The sequence below is a fragment of the Miscanthus floridulus genome, chromosome 1, assembly GCF_019320115.1.
Source record: "Miscanthus floridulus cultivar M001 chromosome 1, ASM1932011v1, whole genome shotgun sequence".
Classification (NCBI taxonomy): Eukaryota; Viridiplantae; Streptophyta; class Magnoliopsida; order Poales; family Poaceae; genus Miscanthus; species Miscanthus floridulus.
In genome coordinates, this window is record NC_089580.1 from 41757746 (window position 1) to 41784892 (window position 27147).

At 45.5% G+C, this 27147-nt stretch overlaps 1 protein-coding gene across 1 annotated transcript; it reads left to right on the plus strand.

Annotated features, from left to right (window-relative positions):
- Nucleotides 1-16163: 16163 nt before the first annotated feature.
- On the plus strand, nucleotides 16164-16676 carry LOC136455396 (vegetative cell wall protein gp1-like). The gene has a single exon (XM_066455439.1). The coding sequence runs from the start codon at nucleotides 16164-16166 to the stop codon at nucleotides 16674-16676; it is 513 nt and encodes a 170-aa protein (XP_066311536.1).
- The last annotated feature ends 10471 nt before the right edge of the window (nucleotides 16677-27147 follow it).

Below are 27147 nucleotides of genomic sequence, written 5' to 3' on the forward strand. Positions count from 1 at the left end.
AAAAAAAATAACTCCTCGAAGAGTGAAATAATATTCGTTTATTTTGGGACGGATGTAGTAGTTAAAAAGCTTTGCCTCTTATGGCAGAAAGAATCTCCTTTCTTTTAAAGAAAAACTGTGACAATAGTGATTGAAAAAAAAATGTGATAGTCATTCTACCTGTAGTGTGATGTGAAGCCACAGCGGCAGGAGTACTAGTACAGGAACACGCTTTCTCGATCGCGTGCACGAGCATCAAGTCTACCTTGCCTGCCGCTAATGCTCATGCAGATGCATCTGCATCTCCTGAGTCAAAACCGAGTAACAGGAGTCCAATACTGACATAGGAGTCCAATTCTGCCGCTGATTCTAGGGGCTTGTTTGGCGAAATGATATTATAGCATTTTTGTTGTTATTTGGTAATTAGTGTTCAATCATAGTCTAATTATGCTTAAAAGATTCGTCTCGTGAATTTCGTCTAAAATGTGTAATTAGTTTTATTTTTTATTTATATTTAATGCTTCATGCATGCGTCCAAAGATTTGATGTGACCGAGAATCTTAAATTTTTTTACAAAATGAAGTGCAACTAAACAGGCACTAGATATAACAAACACAATAGTCCAATACTGACATAGGAGTCGGCAAATCGTTAGTCATCTGAGTTAGAATCCTTAATCAATAAATAAAGAGTTATAGTCAAACGAGAGCACAGCACCTGGGCTGGGCACTTGAATGGCCATGCATGGGTTTCCGTGTAGAGTCCGCTCTGATCTGAACAACTTACCTGCTGTTGGCCCAGTTGCGCTTACCTTATGCTCTTCAGATAAAATAGTATTTTTCTTTCGTAATAATTTAGCTAAAATATTATTTTTTTAGTTAAAATAGTATTTTTCTCTCGTAATAATTTAGCTAAAATATTATTTTTCAATCCACTTCAGTCGTTTCACGCCAGCGGACGGGCCGTCGTCAGGAGGAGAAAGAGAAAGAGAGATCTGGATCCGGGATGATCCCAGTCCCAGGTCACTGCTCAGCCTCGTGGTCGTGGTCGTGGGGCTAGCCGGCTGCTGACTGGTGGGCCCAGATAGCGGGCGGGTCCACGCGCCCGTCCATTGGCCCACGTACCCTCTACCGACAACTGTTGTCAGGCTGTCCTTTCCCTCTTCTCTTCAGGCTTCAAGTGTTCTGAAAATACTGGCTGCGTAGCAGTAGCGCACCTACTATTTTACGCTGGTTTTAATAATTTCTAAAATAAAATGATGAACCCACACCCTCGTTTTGGATCAATTTCCAAGGAACAAGGACAGCGAGGTAGATAGAGATATTTCTGTGAAACAGCTCCGGGTCAGAGCCAGGAGTCATGCACGCAATACAACGCTGCAGCAAAGCTACTACAGGTACAGGAGCAAGCAAACTGCTACTAAAATTTAGAAGATATGTCGGGAGAATATTGCATGGGGTATTTGGATACTAATAAAAAAATAAATTACATAATCCGTCAGTACTTCACGAGATGAAAATTTTAAGCCTAATTAATCTGTCATTAGCACATGTTTACCGTAGCAAAACATTGTCAAATCATGGACTAATTAGGCTCAAAAGATTCGTCTCATAAATTAGTCGCAAACTATGTAATTAATTTTGTAATTAGTCTATATTTAATACTACATATATGTGTCAAGACCAAACACCCTCTAAGTGAGCCATGTCTAGCTTGTCGTCACGGAAAAAGCTCTTGCGTTCGTGCTCCTCGTAACCAGATGTCCAGATGGCGCTTATGAATGCATTCCATGCTTAATCTCGTCTACCAAACTATATTGTACCTTCCATACAAAGATGTACAAGTTTTTTACGTATTCTCAAAAAAGAAATGCTTCATATCGTCTCGTGTACGTACTAGCTTAGTGCATACAACGGAGTGGTTAGCGTCAGGACGCTGCTGCCGTTTCTTCATCGCGATGTTACTTCTTCTTCTTTTTTAAAAAAACCCTATATTCTACTCGAGTGTTTTCGTCTCTATCCACACACATTTTTTTCACTAATCAACAAATGCCACATACCCGGTTTATCCTTATCCAGTGTCATTCTCACGTCATCTTTGTTTTTGACGAGGTCTCCGGTGGATTAGGGTTCGAGGTGGGATAGGACATAGTTGAGTTATCCCCTAGCTGGCATAGAAAGGCGATAGACCAGACCGGCAATGGTGGTGGCGTGAGGGTGGCATGGATCAGATTGACGGCGGGCAAAAAGACGGTTGGGCCGGGCAAGAGCTGGGTGTCATATGGTCAGCAAAGCCTGATTAGTGTGGCGCGATCATAGTGAGTGATCATAGTGAGTCGCCGTAGACGAAGGAGGAGAGGGCAGGGCAAGGCAGAGGTGCGGACGACGAGTGAACAAGTTCAAAAATGAGATGGCAACAATGAGGAAGGGCTTTTGGGCTCATCAGGATCGTTCAACGGCATCGGAGTAGCGAGATCTTAGGATAACCGGGAGGGAAAACACTTCACGATATATAGCAGCAACCAGAAATGGAGGAGGATCGGAGGAACATGTAGGGTTTGTGATGAGAAACCTTATGCTGTTGGATGACTCAGGTTAATGGTAAAAAAGAAAACAGTGTGTTTTTTGCCCTAAACGTCCGTGTATGGGGAAGACCATTTTTAAAATTCGCCGGAGAGGACAAAGGGAGATCCATGATTCTAGTCTCTTTGTCGCATGCCACGGCATCCTGATGAATTGATGATTGTTGCCACACTGTGTTCTTCTCCATGCATGCATGCATGCTCCGTGTCAGATCATATCAAATTATTCATCATCATTAGTCGTATGATTGGTTGATGCATGTATGTATAAGCGGCGGTATATGTGTATATATCTTGAATTGTTGATATGCAGATTACGCATGATAGACGGATCCAGATATACAATCATAAGTGCCTCTGAAGAGGAATAGAAAGACTCTATATGATGAACGAACTGAAGACTATATATAAGACCGAATCGAGGAAATGGAATAGAAGCTTTACTCGGAGTGGAATTCACATGCTCTCCATGTTCAGAAAAAGGCAAATCATGCATGTGACGTGGTAGGGTCGGCTGGACATAATTGAGAGCAAATACTCCGTACAAGTTATGGAGCCGACTGGTTTATTAACAATGCTCCGTACCTTCTAAAAAAATTGATCATTAACAGTGTATACAATAGCACACAAACGTCTTTTTACAAACGGTCAAAAATGATGTTTAAAGCATCTCCTAGAGTCTTTCTAAAATTGGATCTCTAAATCATCATTTGAAGAGTCATTTGCATAAAAATCGTTTTCTATATCTTTTCACTCTCCAACAACTTTTTTATATATTGAGCACACTCTAGAGAGCCATTTTGGCTGTCTATCTTTGGCTAGCGAAAAATCCGGAATAGAGGAGGGCTATATTTGGATAACCATTTGAACAAGCTGTTGGAGAGTAATTTTTCACCAAAATCTCTATTTGTAGCATTTATAAAGGATTTAGAGAGTTTTTGGACTTGCTCTTAGAGCCAGTTAGCAAAAACCATTATATGGTAAAGTTCACCGTCCCTAAAAATGATTTTAGTGATGGTTGACTTAGTCAACTATCTTTAAAAATTATTTTTATACTTTTTCAATAAAAATCATTTAGAAGTCATACAAATAAAAAATATTTTTAATATGGTTGGAGGCCTATAGGAGTAGAGGACTTTGCTAGTACTACCACAACGTTTCATTTTCGGTTTGTTTTGCACAAGTGCAGTCACGGAAATTCGAACCCACACATACCACACTTTACTACCGCAACAACATAGTCACTTGTGATATGCTATCCATTTATATTAATACGTGAGAATCTTGTAATCAATATCTCGACTCGCAAACAATCTTAAATGGGAAAATTTTAAACTACTACCCCCGTCCACAAAAGAATGCAATTCTCGGATTTCGAGGAGTCAAACAGTCCAAACTTTGACTAAATTTATATAAAAAAGTACAAACAATCTTGATACAAAATAAGTATCATTAGATTAGTTATAGAATATATTTTTATAATAAATTTATTTAGAGACATAAATGCTAATACTATTTACTATAAACTTAGTCAAACTTGAGCTCAATTGACTGGCACGGATACCATAATTGCATTCTTTTGTGGACGAAGGGAGTACAAAGTTTTAGATCTCGTCGAGCACTGCAATTTTGATAAGGACATGTCCTCGTCCAAGGTCATTTGAAAATCATGAAAAATTACAATTCAAAATCTGAGAACAGCAGGCCTTGATAATCCATGAAAACCATGAGTCTTCATCGACAGTTCGACACCATGTCTGCTGCTAGGCGAGGCATGTGGACATCAGCTCAACATTCACCTTAGGTAAGTGCAATTAGTACTAATCAACAAGTAATTATGTATTTATGTGATTAGGTTAATCAATGTCCTAGGGATTAGGTGAATTAGTTCTGACATAGAGTACTTGGCTCCCACCCTTTTATGACAAATTTGTGATCCTATCTTTTTAACATATTTCTATTTGCAATGGTATAGATATGGATCCAAATGTACATTTACAATATAGATTCCTAAACAAAATGAAGGCTGTACATAAGACAGGAGGAAATGGAATAGAAGGTCACTGGGAATGGAATTCACATGGTCCCCATCTTCAAAAAAAAGGAGATCACGGCCAGCTTTTCAAACACACACACACACACACACACACACAGAGAGAGAGAGAGAGAGAGAGAGAGAGAGAGAGAGAGAGAGAGAGAGAGACTTGCTAGAGTCGAGTAGAGATAACGATTACAATAAAAGTCGCGGAGCCGTATTTTGCCTTAGGAAGGATGCATTTCCTTTTCCTTTCTTCCCTTTTACGTGTTTTGTGGTTGTTGTAAACTTATTTTTATTTAATCTAAACAACGTGCGTGCTCCACAGTTTCTTGGAAAAAAGGTCATATTTAATAGTGTAGAAAAAGTAGAAATGAGGTCATCCTGGTTTATATATACGAGATGAAGGCAAAAGAGACAATTCAGAGTGCATATTGACATATTGTCATATCTCATGAGTCTAGCATCTTATATTATTAACAACAAAGTACTATACTAAAGATATGTACCCCTTGCTTACTCGGGCAGGTACTGACAAGCAAAACCTAGGATTTTTTCGTGTTCTGAACAGTACCTTAGAAGGTTTGTCTAGGCGCATAATTTTTCGAGGAGTCAAACGACTTAAAGTTTAAACAAAGCTATATAATAAAAGAGTGCTAACATTTGTGATACAAGATAAGTTTTTTTTTATATTAAAATCTAGTTGAAGACATAAATGTTAAACGCTAGTAGAAACTCGATCGAAGTTAAGCTAGTCTTACTTGCATAAATCCCACGGTTATATATCTTTTGTGCATAGAGGGGGAGTAGTTGTTACGGGCTAGAGTTGGCCACGTGGCGGGCTGTGGTATATGCAGGACGGAGGGTCACAGTACTGTGGGAGGTGACGATACAGATAATTAATTAATTAATTTTCCCGCGCCGGTGATGGTCTCCCTCTCTGCGCGCGGCGTCTGCGATCGACCACCAGCATCAGCATGTCCCCTGGGTAGGCTCTATCTAGAGCCGACTATCTCTGTCGTCGGTAACATTTCCTCCTGTACGAATCAACACAAGCGTTGTGCAGCAGCTAGCAGTCAGTGGAAGGTGATCGAGTGGATCTGCCCAGTGTGCGTTTGCGTGTGTCGACAAAGAAAACAAGAAATGTACCGTGCCATCAGTAGCTATGTACGGCGTGCAAACCTGTACAACATCCAGGACAGGACTTGCCTGTATGTGAGCTCCGGTAATTAAAGAGGCCTCGGGAGTACGTCGTCCCGGCCTGTAACCTAGACACATTAGTCTGTACGTACGGTGCCTCTGACCGATCGACTGACCGGCGGGGATCGACGGAGAATAACAGGAACACGTACGGGTGCATGTATGCATGAGTGTTCGCGGTCTCTCGTCTTCGTCTACCAGTTCTTCTTCTTTCCTTGTTTTTTTTCTTTCTTTCTTTCTCTGTCGTCGTTCGTCGACGCATGGCACGAACGAGATCCGTGACCACTCGAACGGACGGAGCAGCCCCTTTGTTTCCTTTTCCATGGACACGTCGGTTTCGCCGGACCAGTACCAGATTAGATTAAAAGGGAGGAGGAGAGAGATATATGCCATTCGATCATCATCACGTACAATAATGTAACGCACAGGCATATCAGCATATGTCTCTTTATCCATGTGTTTTTTTTTTCTCTCTCTCTCGAGGTTCTGTTGATTGGTGAGTGGACGGTGAACGGTGGAGGTGTCGTCGACTAGCTGCTTGGACCAGGAGTATTGGTGGATGGAGACGAACGAGATGGCTGACAATGGTCAGAGAAGTCGAGGAGATGTGTCTCTCCGTTCTCCGTTCTCCGATCCTGAACTAACGGGCCCAATTGTGAGGGAGAGACCGACTGTGTGGCCTGGCCTGTTCGAAGCTCGTTTTTGCTATTTCTTCATGGGCCGCGGGCCGCAGAACCGATGCGCGTCTCCTTGATCCATCGATTCCTATATAGGAGGCATCTTCCGTGAGCCCGGGTGGGAGTGTGAGTGTGTGACACAGCCGTCAGTATCCGTCGCGAATTAGGGCGTGTTTGGTTGCCCGCATAAGGGCAAACCAGCCTCTCCGGATGCAGCCTGCTTATGTTTGGTTCCCTGGCCACTGTCCCGAGCCAGGCTCCGCTCGTGCAAAAGCCGTCTCCTGGCCTGGCTCGCGAGGAACGCCCAAATCGTCCGTTTTTCTTCAGCTTGGCTCGCTCCGTGCTCCCGCGAGCTCGCGCGCCTGGCGATTCCGTGCGCGGGGAGATGGCGCGAAGATCCTAGGGTTACCTCCCCCGTTCCCGCCATTCACCGCCTATATATCTTCCCTCCTGCCGCCTCCCTCTCTTCTTCTTCTTGTCGCTCCCCGTCTGCGCCGCCGGTAAGCTCCACCTCCTCTTCCTCCTCCCCCCGGTGTTCTTGATGGATTCGTGGCCTCCTAATGCCTACCCTCTATCTCGATTTGTTGCAGGTGTTGTGGATTTGCGTCCTCTCGAAGCAAGTGAGTTTTTCCCCTTCTCTTTCTCCATTTTTCTGTGTGATTTGAAACCCTAGGTCACCATTGTTTGTTGATCTCGCTGCAGGCACACCAGATCTGATTTCTTGGCTGTTATTGCGGTATGGATCCTTGTTCTTAGGTCTCATATTGTTTTCTTTGTTTTTTCAAGTAAAAATCCTATTTTGTGTATGCTAATCCTCTTTTCTTTGCTTGTGTGCTTGCAGATCTGAGCTCCCTCACCTGCTGGGTTGGGCTTTAGCTGGTGCTGCTGCTTGTTGACGTGGGTATTTTGTATATCTACTCCCCCTCTCGCCTCCCCCCTAATCTGTACCGTGCGATAGTGAGTCCTGCGTTCTTGGATTCGGATGCATGTCCTACTTTGTGAGATTATGAGCAAGTATATGAAGTTGCCATTTTATCTGAGCTATTGTCCAAGTCTGTGATGATTCCTTTTGTCCTGAGCTATTGCCTTAGTCTATGATGATGCCTTTTTTCTGAGCTATTGCTCTAGTCTGTGATGATGAAAGTCTTATTTTTAGCATGTTCTAGTATATGATGAATCCTTTTTCTAAGCTTTTGTCCAAGTCCATGATGATGACATTGTCATTATGAGCATTTGTCCTTAAATTCCATTCATTTTTTCTAGATGGACTTGGAAGAGAAGAGACGCATTCTTTTTGCTCGTGCTGCTGCTCTTATCACTGCTATGTATGCCCTGCTGTTTGCTAGACTTAGAATGCTTCAGAGTCAGCGGCCTCAGATCAGTTATGGTCCAATGAGCATTAGGGATGAGGAGCGCCAAAGGAACTTGAACTTAATTTATAACTACAATGATATAGAGTGTGTGAACATGCTTAGAATGAGAAGGGCACCCTTTTTTAGTTTGTGCAACTTGCTTAGGGAGAAGAAGCTACTTGCTGACAACATAAATTCTTGTGTTGAAGAGCAAGTTGCAATGTTTCTCCATATTGTTGGTCATAACCAACGATTTAGAGTTGTAAAGCAAAATTGGAGAAGGTCTATAGAGACAGTCCACCGCCATTTTAAAGACGTGTTGTATGCTATTGGTGAGCTTAGACAAGAGATGATTAGACCTCCAAGCAATGAGACACCAATAAAGATTAGCAACAGTCATAGATGGTATCCTTACTTTAAGGTAAAAAAAAACTGTCATATAGCTGCTAGGATATTGTTGCATTAGCTCATGTCAATTTACTATGCAATTTTGGATGCCATGTAGGACTGCATTGGGGCCATTGATGGGACTCATGTATTTGCCAAAGTTCCAGCCAAGATGCAAGCTGCATTTAGGGGTAGAAAGAATGCCCCCACATAAAATGTGCTAGCAGTAGTTAGCTTTGACTTGAAATTTACCTATGTGCTGGCTGATTGGGAGGGATCAGCTCATGATGCCACAATTCTTGCTGATGCATTACAGAGAGAGGATGAGTTGAGGGTTCCACCAGGTAATTAAATCAACTGTGATAATAAGAAGCAAATGTAACTGCAAAATGATGAATCTAATTGAACTCCACATTTGTTTTAGGCAAATTCTTCTTAGTAGATGCTGGATATGCTTGTCGGCCTGGATTTCTTCCTCCTTATCGAGGTTGTAGGTACCATCTTAAAGAATATGGGAATAGGAACTACCCAACCAACCCAAAAGAGTTGTATAATTTGAGGCACTCTAGTTTGAGAGTAACTGTAGAAAGGGCATTTGGGGCTCTGAAGAACCGTTTTCGCATCATTGACACCAACAAACCATTCCATCGCTTGAGGACACAAATCAAGCTTGTGCTTGCATGTTGTATAATGCATAACTGGATCCTTAGTTTTGGGGTTGATGAGGTTATTCCAGAAGAGTTCTCTTGGGTACCAAATGACACAAACAGTCAGCCCCATCCTGCTCATATGGATGACAATGCTGTCTGGGCACTTCAGAGGGATGAATGGGCTAATCACATGTGGGCTAATAGGGGTCTTTCTAGAATCTAGAGTTCTATTATGTATCATTAAGTTGCCTGTAATTCATTTTATTCATGGACAAATGCTGTTTTTTTCCTGTGATTCTGCACTTGATCTGAGACTTTGGGCAATAGCAATGATGTTTTTTTTTCTGTGATACTACACTTGATCTGAGACTTTGGGCAATAGCAATGATATTTTTTTTCTGTGATACTACACTTGATCTGAGACTTTGAGCAATAGCAATGATGTTTTTTTTTTCTGTGATACTACACTTGATCTGAGACTTTGGGCAATAGCAATGATATTTTTTTTCTGTGATACTACACTTGATCTGAGGCTTTGGGCATGTGCAATGATGTTTTTTTCTGTGATACTACACTTGATCTGAGGCTTTGGGCATGTGCAATGATGTTTTTTTTTCTATGATACTACACTTGATCTGAGGCTTTGAGCATGTGCAATGATGTTTTTTTTCTATGATACTACACTTGATCTGAGACTTTGGGCATGTGCAATGATGTTTTTTTTTCTGTGATACTACACTTGATCTGAGACTTTGGGCATGTGCAATGATGTTTTTTTCTGTGATACTACACTTGATCTAAGGCTTTGGGCATGTGCAATGATGTTTTTTCTGTGATACAAAACACCTGTGCTGAGGCTCTAGGCATGTGCAATGATGAATTAGGCTATGGCTGAGGAGATGATGCCTGCTGATGACCTTGTGTTCCCTGGACTGGATGGTGGTCTTTTGGCTAGTGATAATGTGGTTGCTGGGGATGATGTGACTGGTTTCATACCAGCATCACAGGAACCTGCTCAACAGAGGACCTCTCTGAGGTGGACTAAGCCCATGTCTGCCTTTGTGCTGAAGCAGATGTGCCAGCTCATTACCACTGGAGTGAGGACTAATAAGGGCTTCAAAGAAGTGCACCTGAACAAGGTGGCAAAGGCCCTGCAAGAGTTCTGTGGTCATGAAGTTAGTGGTACCTAGGTGTACAACCACCTGAGGAAGTGGAGGCAGAGGTGGGTGAAACTGTCCAAGCTGAGAGACCTTAGTGGAGCTCAGTGGGATGAGAACAACTGCATGATTGTTCTTGAGGAGGAACACTACAATGGTCATACCAAGGTGAGCAAGAACCTGTGATACTACAACTTGATTTGTTAGATGTCTCTTTGAAATATTTTGTCATTATGGCTAACAAGGGACAGTTCATTTTGCAGGACCACCCCAATGATGCTCCACTGCTCAACAAGCCCATACAACACTACAAGCAGATGATGGTCATCTTTGCCAATGGTCAGGCAACAGGCAAGTGGGCTATGGGCTCCAATGAGCCACTTGGCACGCCATCTGACTGAGCTGAGAGCTCACTAAAGACTGAGATCCTGAACAGTGGCAAGACTATGACTCCTGAGGATACCAAGAGTGAGGGAGGAGTTGGTAACAAGAGGAAGAGATCCATGCTGGCAGAAGAGGATGTTGTTCTGTTCACTGGCATGGCAGAGGCAGTGAAGGATGTTGCTGATGCTATTAGGTCGACCAAGGTTGAGGATTCCCACCCTGAGCTGTATGGTGCTGTTATGTATGTGCCAGGCTTCACTGAAGAAGCACTGATGTGTGCTTATGGCCATCTGCTGGACAACAAGGCCTTGGATTCAGCTTTTGTCAAGATGTCTGACTCCCACCGTGAGCTGTGGCTAAGGACCTACTTGGCCAAGCACTACTACATGTGAAGGCTTCACAGCTTGGGGTTGATCCTTTTGTGCAGTGCCTGCATTATCATGGTGGTCTTCTGATGCAGTGCCTGTCCCTGTGCAGTGGTGGCCTCTTTTGTGCATACCTAACTACAGCTGGTGGATGTGTAGTGGGTTGACCTTCTCTTTTGTGCAGTTCATCTGATCCTGCATAGCTTACTAACACTAACATATAGTTAGTGTCTTAGATAACCTTGCACCTACAACCTAGATCAACCTAGTGGTGGCAATCTGACCATGAGTCCATTGCCAATGATGTGAACCTTGCGGTTCTGAACTTTATATGGGCACCAGCCTGTGCCTGTGATTTGCACAATTTCATTCTGAGCACTTGCCTTATTGCCTGTGATGTTTGTTTTCTTATATCTGAGCACATGTCCATTGCCTGTGATGATTTATGACTGAACTGAGCACTTGTCCATTGCCTGTGATGTTTTTGGATTGATCTGAACACATGTTCATTGTCTGTGATGTTTTTTGATTGATCTGGCCTTTTGCCTCACCGGATCTAGGACCACTCCCTCGCCGTGGGAGCACCTTCGGAGTGGTATGTGCTACACCTCGATCTCCTCTTCTCTGCTCAGTAGTTCATCGATTCATGGCTTCCTAAACCTTCCCCTCTCTCTCTCTCTCTGCAGGTGCTGTGGATCTGAGGCTATACAGGCAAGTGATTTGTCCCCCTCCCTTTACCTCTTCCTCTTCATTTTGAAACCCTAATGCTTGGTGATGGAACCCTCACTGAATGTTCCCTCACAATCTCGCTGCAGGCACCTAATGCCTCATGCCAATGATGTTTTCTTTTTAGGCTGAGCACATGCCTTATTTACAATTACTGTTTGGAACATCTGAGCATATTCCTCTTTGCTATTTTTTTGGTTCTGGTATGTTGTTACTTGTGGACGAAAGTCTGGGATTTTTACAAGTTGGGAGGAGTGTCATGAACATGTGAATGTGTTTCCTGGAGCACTCTTCAAGAAGTACAAGACCAAAGAAGAAGCTATTGCTGCCTTCTTTGGGACGGCCGACAAAGAAGATGTCAATTTGGGAGACAAGGGAATGAAGAACCATGGGACGGCCGAAAAAGAAGTTGCCTCCTTTAAGTCAAAAGATGTTATGTTAATAGTGTTGTAATTCTATTGTTAGTTATGGTCATTGTTAAGCTGATGTAGTCAATCATGTGTAAACTAAGCACATGAAGGTTGGGAGGTATACTCACCACATGACGCAGGAGGTATTCGAACCTTGAGTTTGTGCAACCAACCAAACACCCTAACATGCATCTCTCTGTCCCATCTATCTATCCATACAGGTAACCAAACAAGAGCTCACACCAGCCAGGCTCTTTTGAACCAAGCAACCAAACAATGCCCGTTGCATGCATTCGGCCAGGCCTGCCAGGGCCTGGTGGGGGGATACGAGCCAAGCTGAGCTCAACAACGTACCAAACAGACCCTTAATGACAAGTATGTTAAGCATCTGATATCTAAGATAGGATATTTTAAGGCATTTTTCAATGTTAGTATTTGTTATACACATTACTCAATATTATCTTTGCTAGATGACACCGCCTAATTATGACAATTTGCTCTAGACACTATAGCTATCAAAATAATATTGTAGTTCTCAGGAGTAGAGGAGAGACAAGCTTAAAATAACCACAACACCCTTGTCCATCGTATCATAACCCTTAACAGTTATCTAAACAGACTTTTGCATATGAAAGAGAATGGGGAGGAGAAGGCGGGTGGGTGCACTCGGACACGTGGGCCAAATACCCCACCGGTCAGTGGTCCATGCTAGGTCAGCGTGCCGGATCCACAGTGGATGCCACACATACAACCACGTTAGCTAATGGGTTGGGTTTAGACCCGTTTGGAAGGCTGCTGAAACCCAAACCAACTTTAGGGACTTAGAAATCCTATCTGACACTTGAAGAAAGTTCAGGGACCTAGAGTAAATTCCGCTCTAAAACTATTTTTTAACTGCTGCTTCTAAATTTACGTAGCGACGCGGAAGATGCCTACACATGAAAACGTACCGTGGCTTCGGTCGGGCCTAGTGACCATCATGGCTGCTGTTGTACAGAGACAGTCCCCGCAATTATTACGGAGTATTTTCTCTTGCGGCCTGCCCAAAGGCACGAGGTCCCCCCGCAGCGGCAGCGGTAGCACTAGGGATGAAAACGGGACGGGAAATTCCCGTCCCGACCGACATCGTATACCGCATTAACCGATCGCATACTGTTTTTGCAGGGAAAACAGGAAACGGGAAAAAATACGGGAATTTACGGCGGGAATAGGAATGGAATCAGGGAAGGGGTTTTCCCGACCGTAGTCACGGTTCTCGTATTCGGCCGGGAATATTACCGGCGGTATTTTCGTATTTTGTACACATATACCTCATGTTCAGCCCACGTCAACATGTAGCCCAGGAAACTCCCGCGCGGCCACGCCACTGGCCCAACCCAGTAGGCACTCCCCGTCCGTCCCCGCGCGGTCGAACAAAACCGCCTAGTAGACGAAGTAGATGGGGCACATGCAGATGATCTGGGCTTCATTGACATGTAGTGTTGTCTGCTACTTATGATATGTTCATCAGTTGAGTGTTGGGTTGTTGGCAGCTGGCCATGTTTTTTTTAATTTGGACTTGTACTTGTGAGTTGTGATCTCTTGCTGTTGGCCCTTGGACTACGTTTTCTGATCTAAGCTGGTAGCTGGGCAGTTGGCTTGGCTGTTGCCTTGCTTGGTGGCTGCCGGTCATTGATTTTCCTTCACTGAACTGTGAAGTCTCAAGCCTGGAAATGGAAGTCTGGGACCAGTAGATTGTCTCATTTGTCTGTGTCTAGTTGTGCGTTCTGCGTTGTGCCTGTGCCTGTGTGTGTGGTTGCCAGCCTTGCCTGTGATGTACTGTTGTGTGCTATGTACTATGAGACTATGAATCTATGATCTTAATATCTTATGAACTTATCTGTGTATTGTTCATTTGTTTGAATATGGATTATGCATGGTTACAATTGTTGCGTCGAGCTAACTGTTTTAAGTGGTTACATGTATTGATGTTCCCGTTTTCTGTTATCGATTCCCGATCGTAATCTACATGTTCTCGATCGAAATATTCCGTTCCCGATATCCTGTAATATCAAATTCGTTTTCCTATCGGGCTTTCCTGTTCCCGCTACCGTTCCCGGCCAAAAAATACAATAGCGGAAATGGTTAAGGACGCGTTTGGCGCTGCTCCTTGCGGCTCCGGCTCCTCACCTTGTGGTACTGTAGTGACACTGTAACAGGAGCCGTTTCGGAAATCGAGACGCAAAATGAACTGAAAAGAAGCCAGAAAGAGGAGGAGCCGGCGAAGCCACGATTTCGAGCTTCGCCGGCTCCGTGCTACATTGCATGAACAGTACCGAAGCTGGAGTCTCCCGAGCTCCTCTAAACGGGACCTAAGGTGTTTCCCGACCGCTCCCAATGGCTTTCATCCGTAGCACCCCGCGGAGCTATCGAATGTTCCGATCCATCGGAATCGGATCCGCTCCTTCCTGTCGCTCGTGCCCGTGCAGGTAAAAGCGGATCGGGATCGGCGCCGCCGCCAGCTGCTTTTCGACGGGAGCGGAGGCGGCGAGACTGTCAGACCACACCACCGTCCAGTCAGTCAGTAACACCTGGGTGGGCGTGGGTGCTCCGGGTGGCTACACACCTACTGTGTACCATTCCAAATCTTTGCTTTAGGGCACTCTCAATGCAGAAACCACTATAGTTTCTATGGGCATTAATTGTACTGCCACCTAAGCATTTTGCTGATGTGGCAAGGTAGTTATTGAAGAGAGAGAACAAAAATCATAGAAACTGGGTCTAAGTTAGAAATCATGTCTACACGAGAACCAAGACACGAAGGGATGTGATTGGTAGCGAATGGAGAGAGAGTGTATGTGATTGGATAAAAAGTTGTTCTGTAGAAACTATCCATTGGAACCATGGTTTCTATACATAGTGTCTATGAAAATTAATAGGTATAGAAACTATACGTAGTTTCTAGCATTGGGACTGCCTTACGTACTAACAACTGGTGTTATTTTATTTAGAGTGTAATATAATAAAATATATACCCGGCCCATGATCTATAATAACCACGTACGTCGCATCAAATTTGAATGCCATCAAACCACGTACTACCATCGTAAGTATAATGCTCAATAACAAATTAAAGTTGAATCAGTTTCTTTTTACGTACGTGTGCAGGTACGTATTCCATGGCTTGTGTACACGCACAATCATATCAGATGGATCCAAGGGCGACAAGATGCATATGTATAGCAGATGCCCACGATCGATTTAATTATGATCGATTGCTCCAATTCCAATCCATCTTTAACAATCTGCTTGACAAAAAGCTTCGACGCATACCGCATGCATGGCCTTTAATTTCTCCAGCATACGTATTTCTGGCGACAAAGCGTATACTGGTCATCACATGATTCGTTCGGTTCCTTTAAAGTGCGTTATTAGCCTTTATTTATTTTCAAGCCAATATTATTCTCAGAAACTAGCAAACATGGACGGGAGATCAGTTTGCTTTGTTCGACCATGGATGCCGTATTGTTCAACCATGAACACGTTTATTGGTCGATGATGACAAATAAAAAGGAATGACCGCCTTCTTTCTTTTTTTTGGCATGAGAATGACCGCCTTTTCACCGTTACAAAAGCAAGGCAGTCCTCGATTATGATCAGTGATTTGTGACCTTGGATGCATGGAATGCAAGTGCTGTCCTCTGGTGTGGCCATTGGACTTGGAGATATCTGGGTTTTAGGCATTCGACGTCGCAACTTGCTCGAAATCTTCTCAATTTTTGATTATAGACTCTACATGCGATAACACGACGCCCCGACAAGTTTCGTCATTTTCGGACTTCGTTCGGATTTTATATAATTTAAATACACTTTTCCCGCAGGTACCTCGTCATGTTACGTCAACAAGATGCTCGAAATTTTATGTGACTTCCTGGATACGGCATCAACATACACCAAATATCATGAATATCATTTTTTGAATGACCAAATTCGATTATTCCATGCACCTGCAGTTCAAATTTGAAATATTCCATAAAATTCAACGAAACAAAAAAACTAACAAAATATAGCAAAAAAAGTCAAAATTGTCACAAATTTGAACATGGAGTTTTAAATAATATATTTAGGCTGCAAAAAAATAATGGGGCAAAAAAACAAAAAAAATTGCCGAGTGCCGGCCCTGGCACTCGGCAAAGAGGCAAATATTTTTTTTAAAAAACAAAAGCCTTTGCCGAGTGCCGGCCCGACCTAGCACTCGGCAAAGGGGGAAACCCTAACTAAATGTGTGGGCCGGCCCACACACTCACTCACTCCACACGCCGCCAGCTCGCCCCGCGCTCGCCCCGCCTGCCCCGCTCCACCCGGCCCCGACCGCCCCGCGCCGCCCCGTCCCCGACCCGCCCCGTCCCCGACCCGCGCTGCCCCATCCCCGACCCGCCCCGCGAACCCCACGCCGGCGCCGCCGGCCCGGCCGCGCCCGCCGCGGCACTGCCCCTCCCCACCCCGGCCGGCCGCCCCGCGCCGCCCCGTCCCCGACCCGCGCCGGCGCGCCGCTGGCCCGACCGCGCCCTGCCGCCGTGCCCGTCGCCGGCGCCCCCTACCCGCCCTCGCCCCGCCCCGGCCACGCCCCACTCCGGCGCTGCCCCGCCCACCCCCGGTCGGCTCCGGCCACCGGTTCTGGGCTGCCCCGGCTGCTCGGCGCTCCGCAGCGGCGTGCCCGGCCGTGCCCCGCCGGCCCAAGGCAGCGGCCCCGGCGAGCCCGCCGTGGCCCTGGAGGAAGGAGGAAGAAGGTAGCAGGAAGAGGAAGGAGGAAGGAGGAAGAAAAAGGAGAAGGAAGGAAGAAAAAGGAGGAGGAAGAAGGAGAAGAAGAAGGAAGAAGAAGGAGGAGGAGAAGGGGAGAGGGGGAGGAAGCCGAGGTGGAGGGGACGAACGTTCGTCCACGTCGTCCACACCGTTTGTCCACGCCGTTCGTCCACGCCGTCATCCCCGCCCTCGCTAGAGGAGAAGGTAAAGCCGTAGGGTTGTCGGCCATCGCGTCGTTTATGTCGTTGACGGCCTTTGTGCCGGGTTTGTGGTTGTGTTGGCCATCGTGCCCCAAATGTGGATGTCGGCCATCGTGCCGATGGTTTTTCTTGTAGGTTTTGGAAACCTCCCCGTGCATGGGAGGTTCTGCCGAAATTTTCAACTTTTAGTGATGTTTTTCTTCTTTTGCAGAGCAGGACCTGTTGGAGGGGACCCAGAGCACCTCGGCGACCCTGATCGTCTTCGTCGGCGTTGCGGTCCTGCCTACACAGCGCCGACTCACCACTGCACCAACTCGCCACTACGCCGCTAGCCTGTCTCCACCGCAACCCTAGGTATAATTGAGCTCTCTTCCTTACCGTTGTAGTATGTAGATCGGTGTAGCCCAGTTAGGCGTCTCCCGTCCGAAACAGATACGGTTGGAGGTATGCGGATCTCTGCATATCTATGACTGTATCTGTTTTGGATTGTCCATGTTTTTTGGACAGCCCACGGATGTGTAGATGGGTTAGTTTTCATGTTCTGCTTAGATCCGAGATGGAGTTTTGGCACCACCTCATTGTTGTTCTCCGGATACACACTCTCCCTTTTAGGACGTGTATCAGGAGAACAACGGGGAGGTGCTACCGAAATTTTGTCTCGGATCAGAGTAGAGCATGGAAACTAACCTCATCTACGCATCCGCGGGTGAGATTAGGACCTATCCTCACCTATTAGACGGTAGGCACGCCGTGCAGATGCAACTGATGGTTATATTACTCCATTATGTGTATATGCTAGAGGATGGATAACCGTGAGTGGATGTACATGGGACGCCCAAGTTAGGCTCAAATCACCCGTGAATGGATGGATAAGACCGAGAAATTCTTGGACCATGCATTTAAGACAGCTAAGGGAGCGAGAGACACGTTCTGTCCCTATAGCCAATGTGAAAACAAGAAAAAAAACAAGGGAAGTCATGGTGCAGCATCTTTGCAAGTATGGATTTATACCAAACTATACCCGGTGGGTGTCCCATAGTGAAGCCTATCGTCCTAGAGAGGAGGCCATGAGATGACGCTTGGAGGCATTTGACGGTGATGGCAGGGTACCAGGATGGTTAGGTGACTATGAGGATGTGACGTTTGCTGAAAGGCCTACGGAGGACGAGCAAGAGGATGAGGAGGAGGAGCCAAAGCCAAGCGCTAAGGCGTTCTTGGCCATGTTGGATTCGGCACAGAAGGTCCTACATGAGAAGACAGCGGTTTCTCAACTGGATGCCATTGGCCGCCTACTGGGGTTGAAGTCCCAGCACAACATGACTCGAGACTGCTTCGATGCTATGATGGCAATTATTGGGGGGCTGCTTCCGGAGGGTCATCATTTGCCGAGCAGCTTGTACGAGTCAACGAGACTCCTTTGGGCACTGAAGATGCCATATGAGCAGATACATTGTTGTCCGAAGGGGTGCGTCCTATTTAGGGAAGAACACAAGGATGCAAAGTACTGTCCAAAGTGTAAATCCTCTAGGTATGTGGAGGTAGACAAAGGTGATGGAAAGAAGGAGCAAAATGAGGACATCCCCATGAAAGTCCTAAGACACCTTCCGATCATACCGAGGCTTCAATGGCTATTCATGTCCGAGGAGTCCGCGAAACAGATTACATGACACAAGAATGACATTCGATACAATCCTAACAAGATGGTACATCCAGCAGATGGTGAAGCATGGAAAAGCTTTAATGGCAACCATCATGGCAAAGATGAAGAGGCCCATAATGTACGTGTTGCACTGGCAACAGATGGGTTCAATCCTTATGGAATGATGTCGGCCCCATACACTTGTTGGCCCGTGTTCGCTATTCCCCTCAATCTCCCCCCCCCCCGGGGCCCTACTTCAATGGCAAAACATATTCTTGACGTTGATAATTCCTGGACACCCGGGAAACAAAATGGGTGTGTACATGCAGCCTGTTTATAATGAATTGATCAAGGCTTGGAATGAAGGCGTATGGACTTACGACCGAGCTACAAAGAAGAACTTCAGAATGTATGTTTGGTACCAGTACTCCATGCATGACTTCCTGGCGTATGGGATATTCGCCGGCTGGTGTATCCATGGGAAGTTTCCATACCCGGTATGCAAGGCAGCTCTACAGTTCATTTGGTTGAAGAAGGGTGGGAAGTTCTCGTCGTTTAACAAGCATCGACAGTTCCTCCCTCTTGACCATGCATTCAGAGGAGACACCAAGAACTTTACGAAAGGTGTCATGGTGATCGACCCTGCACCTCAGAAGATGACTAGTGCCCAGGTTCATGCTCAGATAAATGCTCTTGTGCTCCTGACATAGAAAGATAATCCAAAGAAGGGTAAAAGAAAGAAAGTTAATCCAAAGAAAGATAATCCAAACAAAGATCACTTTGTGGGCTATGGTGTGGAACATATGTGGACTCATAAGTCGAGATTGGAGAGGCTTCCCTATTTTGATGACCTTCTCCTTCCACATAACATAGATGTAATGCACACTGAGAAGAATATCACCGAAGTACTTTCGGCAACACTCATGGACATTTCTGACAAGACAAAGGACAACCCTAAGGCTAGAGTAGACATGGCAACACTATGTGACAGACCAAAGCTGCAGATGCTGCCTACAAGAGACGGCAAACCATGGAAAAGGCCTAAGGCCGATTACGTCTTGGAAAAGAAGCACAGGACGGAAGTGATACAATGGATGCAGACGTTAAGTTTTCCTGATGGGCTTGCAACGAATCTGAGGAGGGGAGCGAACCCAGATACTGGCCGAGTCTTAGGGATGAAGAGTCATGACTTCCACATATAGATTGAGCGGCTTCTTTCATCGATGGTTCGAGGCTACGTCCCTGAGCATGTCTGGAAGGTGCTGGCAGAGCTGAGCTTTTTCTTCCACCAGCTTTGTGCCAAGGAGATATCTCTGAAAGTGGTTGAGGAGTTAGAAAAAATGGCACCCGAGTTGCTCTGTAAGTTGGAGAAGATCTTTCCACCTGGCTTTTTCTTGTCGATGCAGCATTTGATTTTGCACCTCCCAAACGAGGTATGAATGGGGGGGGGGCTGTGCAGAACCGTTGGTGTTATCCAATCAAGAGATGTCTAAAGATTGTTCACCAGAAATGTGGAAATAAAGGCATGATTGAGGCTTCTATAGCAGAGGCATTCATTCGTGCGGAGGTGTCAAACTTCACAACATTGTACTATAGTGAGAAGCTTCCTAGCGTGCATAACCCACCCCCTCGTTACAATGAGGACAAAAATGAATCGACCCTCAGCCTATTTAAAGGGCAACACGGGAGATCAAGTGGAGCGGCCAAAAAGAGGCTGACCAATGAAGAGTGGCGCAAGATCATGCTCTACGTGTTGACTAACCTTGACGAAGTCGACAAGTATCAGGGGTAAGTTCTCAATGAACTTGTTACATACTTCGTAAATTTTCTGCATCCAACAACCTTGTTGCTTGTCGGTGCAGGGAATTTTTTGATCAATACTAGCATCTTTCAAGGCCACCTTCTGACCATGAACGAGAGACCCTTCTTCAACATGGTTCACCTGATTTCATTACATGGTTCCAAAGAAAGGTACCTTCTGACCAACTTAGGTCGTTTCAATTTTGGCATTCCTAGTTGCCTAATTTCATTTCTCTCCTACTTGAGCTTGCAGTGCCAAAGTGATTTGTCTATAAGTGTCGAATTACGACAAGTGGCCAGAGGTTTTGACTATAAGGTCTCATCATTTAACGCTTATGACGTGAATGGATATCGCTTTCACACAACAAGCTATGAGAAGAGTCGGCCCAATCCAAGGACCACCAATACCGGAGTATTTACGCCCAGAGTAGTTACGCCCGACAAGGAGCAGGAGGACTATTATGGCACAGTTGAAGAAATATACGAGCTCGAATTCCATGGTGAAAAAGCACCTAAGCCAGTCATATTCAAATACTAGTGGTTTGATCCTGCAGTATCGAAAAGTCCCCTAAATTTGGGATAGTCAAAACTAGACAGGATTCCTTCTATCTAGGAGATGATGTCTATATTGTGGCTCAACAAGCCAGACAAGTTTATTATTATCCATATGCTTACAAAACCAACCCACGTCTTTAGGGTTGGTATATTGTGCACAAGGTATCACCACATGGTAAATGTCCTCCCCCAAACGATGATGATTACAACTTGAACCCACCCACGCATGACGGGGAGTTCTATCAACAAGACGAGGGGCTATCAGGGATGCTTGAGATAGACTTAACTAGAGAGATTGAAATGGAAGTAGACGAGGAATGAGTTGTTGACGAGGAAGCTACAGATGAGGTGCATGATTCGAGAGACTTGAAAATGCTTGACGGACTTGTACTTGACAATGATAGCGATGAGGATGAGGATGCTGACGATTTGGAGGCTCTTGATAGTGATGACGATACCTATCGTCCAGATAATCCTGATCATGAAGAATATTAGAAATACATGTAATACTTGTTATTTTGTAATTACATTTTCTTTATTTTGCATCCCTTGATAAGTACTTCTTGTTTATCTGTACTAATACTGGTTTATTCTTTTTAATTGCAGGTGATGGGGCCCACTAGGAGGTGTCAGTTGACTTACTCGAGACCGAGGGACACGCCACCGGCTGAGGACATGGAGGCGGAGACGTCAGAGAGGTAGAGGAGGTCGAGGGGTAGGCCTAGGTGGGAGCCGTTGACTAACCACGACCTTGGCTCCTTGCGCACTTCTAGGGACAACGACGTCCCTCTGCCCATGGTGGGCGAGGATGCGGGTCCACAGATGTATGACATCGTCGTTCTGCACGCGTCTGAGGAGGGGGCTCCGCACACGTCCGAGGAGGGGGGAGGCGGTTCGACTTCCTCTTCAGCCTCGAAACCCTACTTGTGAAGTCCCAGCCAGCTCCCGAAGCGATCGATTGCACCCGAATGCCACCCACTGATTGCACCCAAGGTGGATAAGTAAGTAACTTTATATGTTCTTCATTTGATATGTTGAAAAATCATAATAAGAGCTAATGTCAATGGGATCACTTGTGTAGGAACTGGATGCCTGTGGAGGAGGGGGTCTCGGCTCACAATGTCAATGGGATCCTGGGACTTCTGTGCATGGAACACTTCCTTGGCCTGGTGTGGACGTCAGAGGATGAGGACCCAGAGGTACCCTTGTTCGACCACTACGCCCTCGTCGCCACCGATGCTCCGCACAGAAACTTGGTGGATCGGGTGATTTCGGAGTTGTGGGTAAGCGTCAATTCATTGCATTCATTTGACATTCTTCAAATAAAATAATGGATACCTCATGTCTTTATGCAGGACTTCTTCAGATGCCAGCCGAGCCAGGAGGCAAGGGCGTATCAGGTGGCTTACGCTTCCTATAAAAGGCATGTCTCGGACTTGTATTACGAGGCCCGCCTCCAGGCGCACGTTGACTACAATGCCACCTACCGTAAGAGAAGAATCAACAAAACACAGGCGAGGAGACAGACAGAGATTCTAACAAGGGAGCAGTACCTACAGGTAAATAGAAAACATCTCCTATTGATTTATTTTGAGATTAACTATGCCTAATTTGATCTTCTGATGGCTTGTAGGCGATTCCAAGCTGGTGCGCCACCCACCCCGATTGTTGGGCTGCTATAGTGGATAAATGGCTGGACGTGGACTGGCAGAAGGAGCACCAGGAGAAAAGCGACCAGCGAGCACTGATGCCAGGTGCCCCTCACCATGAGGGCAGCGCCAGCCTCAGCAAGTATGCAAAGACATATGTAAGTGCACCATTTGTCTAATCTAGCCGCGCTCAATTTTGCATGATTTCTAACCACATGTTGTTGTCTTTCTCGCAGTCGGCGATGCACGGTGGCTAGCCAATTGGACAACTCATGACGTATGCTCTGGCCCACATGGGCCCGGCAAGGTCCAACATCGAGTACAACTCGGATGCGGGCCCAGAGGCGTACATCAACTCCAGCGTCCACACCCGCCTCACTTCTTACATGAAGGCTGCAAGGCAAGTCCACGGGCTGGCCTACGATCCAAGGACCGAGGAGCGCCTTGATCCTGAGATCGTGATGCAGGTGGGGGAAGGCAAGAAGCATGGACGGTTCTGGCTTCGCGACGGTGTCCTCAACACGGGCTCTACTCCTCCTCTGAACCGCCTCCGAGCAGCGAGCACGAGCTCTAGCGTGCCCATATGCCAACGGCCGACAACGGTGGCAGCACTCCAGGTAAGTATTCCAGTTTCATTCGTCGTTCTTTGACTTTTACGTTCCTTAGCTCTGCAATATTGAAACATTGGGGTCAAATGTTGCAGGCCGAGCTGCAGCAACTTCGGGCCTAGCATGAGGCCTAGGAAGCTGAGCGGGTGGCTGAGCGGGCCGAGCGGGCCGAGTGGGAGGCCGAGCATCAGAGGCTACAAGCTGTTGAGGCCCAGCAAGAAGGTTTGCTCAGGTTCGTGCAACAACTTGGGGAGCAATAAGGTTGGCAGATCCCACTACACCTACTTGCACCACGGCCACCACCACAGTCTACTCCGGTGAGTATGTTTTACTTTCTATGCTCATGCTTAGTGTCAAACCTAGAGATGGCCTTCGTGCCGGATTTGTTGATGTGTGGGCCTTCGTGCCGGGTTAGTTGATGTGTCGGCCTTCGTGCCGGAAATGTGGTTGTCGGCCTTCGTGTCGACGTTTTTCTTGCAGGTTTTGGAAACGTCCCCGTGCAGGGGAGGTGCTGCCGAAATTTTGAACTTTTCTTTAAACTCCTTACATTTTTATCTTGTCATTCACGTGCAATATCTTCTTTTTTGTGTAGCGGACATCGGGGGCGGCGTCGAACTAGGTCGGAGGGTCGCCGGCATCGCAAGTCGGGCCATCCGCACCCGGACCGTCGCCGGGATCGCACGCTAGGGCGCAGTCGCCGTGAGCCGCTTGCGGAGTAGTTTCTATGTATCGAACTTGTGGTTTGTAATAAATTATGAATTTCAGATAAATTTGGTCGTTTGTAGTATATAAATGTGGTTTGTAATTTATTGATGTTGAATTGTGGTTTCTATTATATATATATATATGTGTATATATATATATGTGTATATATATATGCATTGTTGTTTAAATGGAAAAGCAAAAAACAAAAAAAAAGAAATTTAGAGGTGGCTTTGTCGAGTGCAATGACCACCGCACTCGGCAAAGAAAATTAAAAAAAAAATAAAAAACACCATTTGCCGAGTGCCGGTGCTGTGGCACTCGGCAAAGAGGTTTAGAAAAAAACAGATTTCTTTCCCGAGTGCCAGAGCTGTGGCACTCGGCAAAGAGTTTAAAAAAAAATAGACGGCGTCGGCCGTCAGCCGACGACGTCAAATCTTTGTCGAGAGCCCGCACGACACTCGAGAAAGCCTTTACCGAGTGCCCGAAATTTAGCACTCGATAAAACAGCCTTTATCAAAAAGAGATTCGACGGAGGCTCTTTACCGAGTGTTGCATTCGATAAAAGCTTTGCCAAGTACAAAGCTGCCAACAGACACTCGGCAAAGAGCCCGCCACCGGTAGTGAGTGGACGGTGAACGGTGGAGGTGTCGTCGATTAGCTGCTTGGACTAGGAGTATTGGTGGATGGAGACGAACGAGATGGCTGACGATGGTCAGAGAAGTCGAGGAGATGTGTCTCTCCGATCCTGAACTAACGGGCCCAATTGTGAGGGAGAGACCGACTGTGTGGCCTGGCCTGTTCGAAGCTCGTTTTTGCTATTTCTTCATGGGCCGCGGATATTTTAAGGCATTTTTCAATGTTAGTATTTGTTATACACATTACTCAATATTATCTTTGGTAGATGACACCGCCTAATCATATCAGATGGATCCAAGGGCGACAAGATGCATATGTAAAGCAGATGCCCACGATCGATTTAATTATGATCGATTGCTCCAATTCCAATCCACGAAAAAAAATAGCGCGCTATTTCGACGCTATAGCGGCGCTATAGCGGCCCACAGGAACTGGCGCGACGCAATTGCTCATTTTTGCGCTATGCGCGCTATTGCCGCTATTGCGCGCTAAAGCGCCACTAAGTGCGTTTAGCGCCATAGCGCCGCTAACCAACCGCTATTGCTGGATGTCCCAAAATTGCCAAATTGAACAGCCCGGCCCGGTCATTACCAAAAAAAAAGAACAGCCCGCCCCAGTCCAATTTGGCTTGACCAGCCGCTATTACCGGATGCTGGAGGATCCTTTGGCAAAGAAATTGCTAAAAGGCAGTGCAAAAATATCAATTTTGATTCAGGTATGAAAAATTGAAATGTTACATTGTACTATGTTTTTTTTGTAATTTAGCTAAGTGGTGGCTGAATCATGGAAGTAGTGCACAAAACCTCAGAAAGTTAGCTGCGAGAATTCTAAGTTTGACATGCAGTTCATCAGCTTGTGAGAGATGCTGAAGTTCGTATGAACAAGTATGAATCTGAATTACTAATTAGTAATTTCTATGTTCATTTATGCAATTCCTCAAGTTCAATCCTCTTTTGTTATTGAAATAACAAAATTAAACCTATGTAGGTCCACACAAAGAGACGCAACAGACTGCTTCATGATAGAATGAGGGATCTTGTGTTTGAAAGTTCAACTCAAAGCTGAGGCAAAAGAAGGACAAGGATAAAGATCCCATTGAGAAACATGTTGTTGATGCTTTAGAAGATGAAGACAATGAGTGGATCACTGGCATTGAGCTAACAGAAGTAGATCCAGAGCAGGAAGGAGAAGAAACTGGAGCATCATCACAGGGAGTTGCAGCTGCACCTCAAGGATAAGAAAAAAAAGGAAGGAAGGTAACCTGCAGAAACATAGGGACATGAAGAGAAAGAGGTTGATCCCCTACTATTGAGGATGAGGAGTTATCTGCTTTATCTTCTGATGGAGAAGATGACAATGATATGCCTTCCGATGATAGTTTTGATTCTGAGGCTGAATGATCAAGATCATTGCTCTGCCTGTGCTGTGGATGTGGAATGCAAAGTGTGTACTTCATGAGTTTATGGCTTTATGCATTTAAACTTTAAAGTTTAATCCCTTTATGATTGTTTGGCTTTGCATGTATGAACCTCATGTGGTTATGTTGCCTGTTTGGCTATCTGCTACTTTGCTCTTATGATTATCAGTTATCACTTATGACTTATGAGTTATGAGTTATCAGATTGAGACATTGAGTGATTGAGGATTGAGTAATTGACAGATTTTTATGTTTTCTGGAATTGTAAACAAATAGCGCGCTATAGCGTGCAAATAGCCGCGCTATAGTGTGAGCAGTCAGTTGACGCTACTGCATTTAGCTGCCGCTATAGCGGAGCCATAGCGCCGCTATAGCGTTCGCTATAGCGCCAATAGCGCCCAGGACAGCCTCACGCTAAAATTGATAGCTCGCGATTTAAAACGTATTTCCAATCCATCTTTAACAATCTGCTTGACAAAAAGCTTCGACGCATACCGCATGGCCTTTAATTTCTCCAGCATACGTATTTCTGGCGACAAAGCGTATACTGGTCATCACATGATTCGTTCGGTTCCTTTAAAGTGCGTTATTAGCCTTTATTTATTTCCAAGCCAATATTATTTTCAGAAACTAGCAAACATGGACGGGAGATCAGTTTGCTTTGTTCGACCATGGATGCTGTATTGTTCAACCATGAACACGTTTATTGGTCGATGATGACAAATAAAAAGGAATGACCGCCTTCTTTCTTTTTTTTGGCATGAGAATGACCGCCTTTTCACCGTTACAAAAGCAAAGCAGTCCTCGATTATGATCAGTGATTTGTGACCTTGGATGCATGGAATGCAAGTGCTGTCCTCTGGTGTGGCCATTGGACTTGGGGTGACATTCTTTACTCTTGACCCTTGGCATTGCATTGCTACTTGCGGCTAAAAGAGGGGATATCCATCTCTATCTACACCTCTTATCCCAGCTTTATTAGGAGTAGGAAAAGAAGAGCAAGAAGAAAGCTCAAGTCAAGAGTGATGTATGAGATGGCACAGGCAAATCCGTGAAAAGAAGCTATGAATGAATATGACGCATCCATTGCAGACACCAGCAGCCTGTGAAAACCGACCCCCCTCCCTGCGCCTGATGAAAACCTGCCTTTTCCGGTCGTTTCCCCCTGTCCAATGATGGTGCAGGCAAAGGCAAAGCAAAAGCCAGGCCAAGCCCCTGCAATCTGGCCGGTTTTCCTCCTCAAATCGATGCGT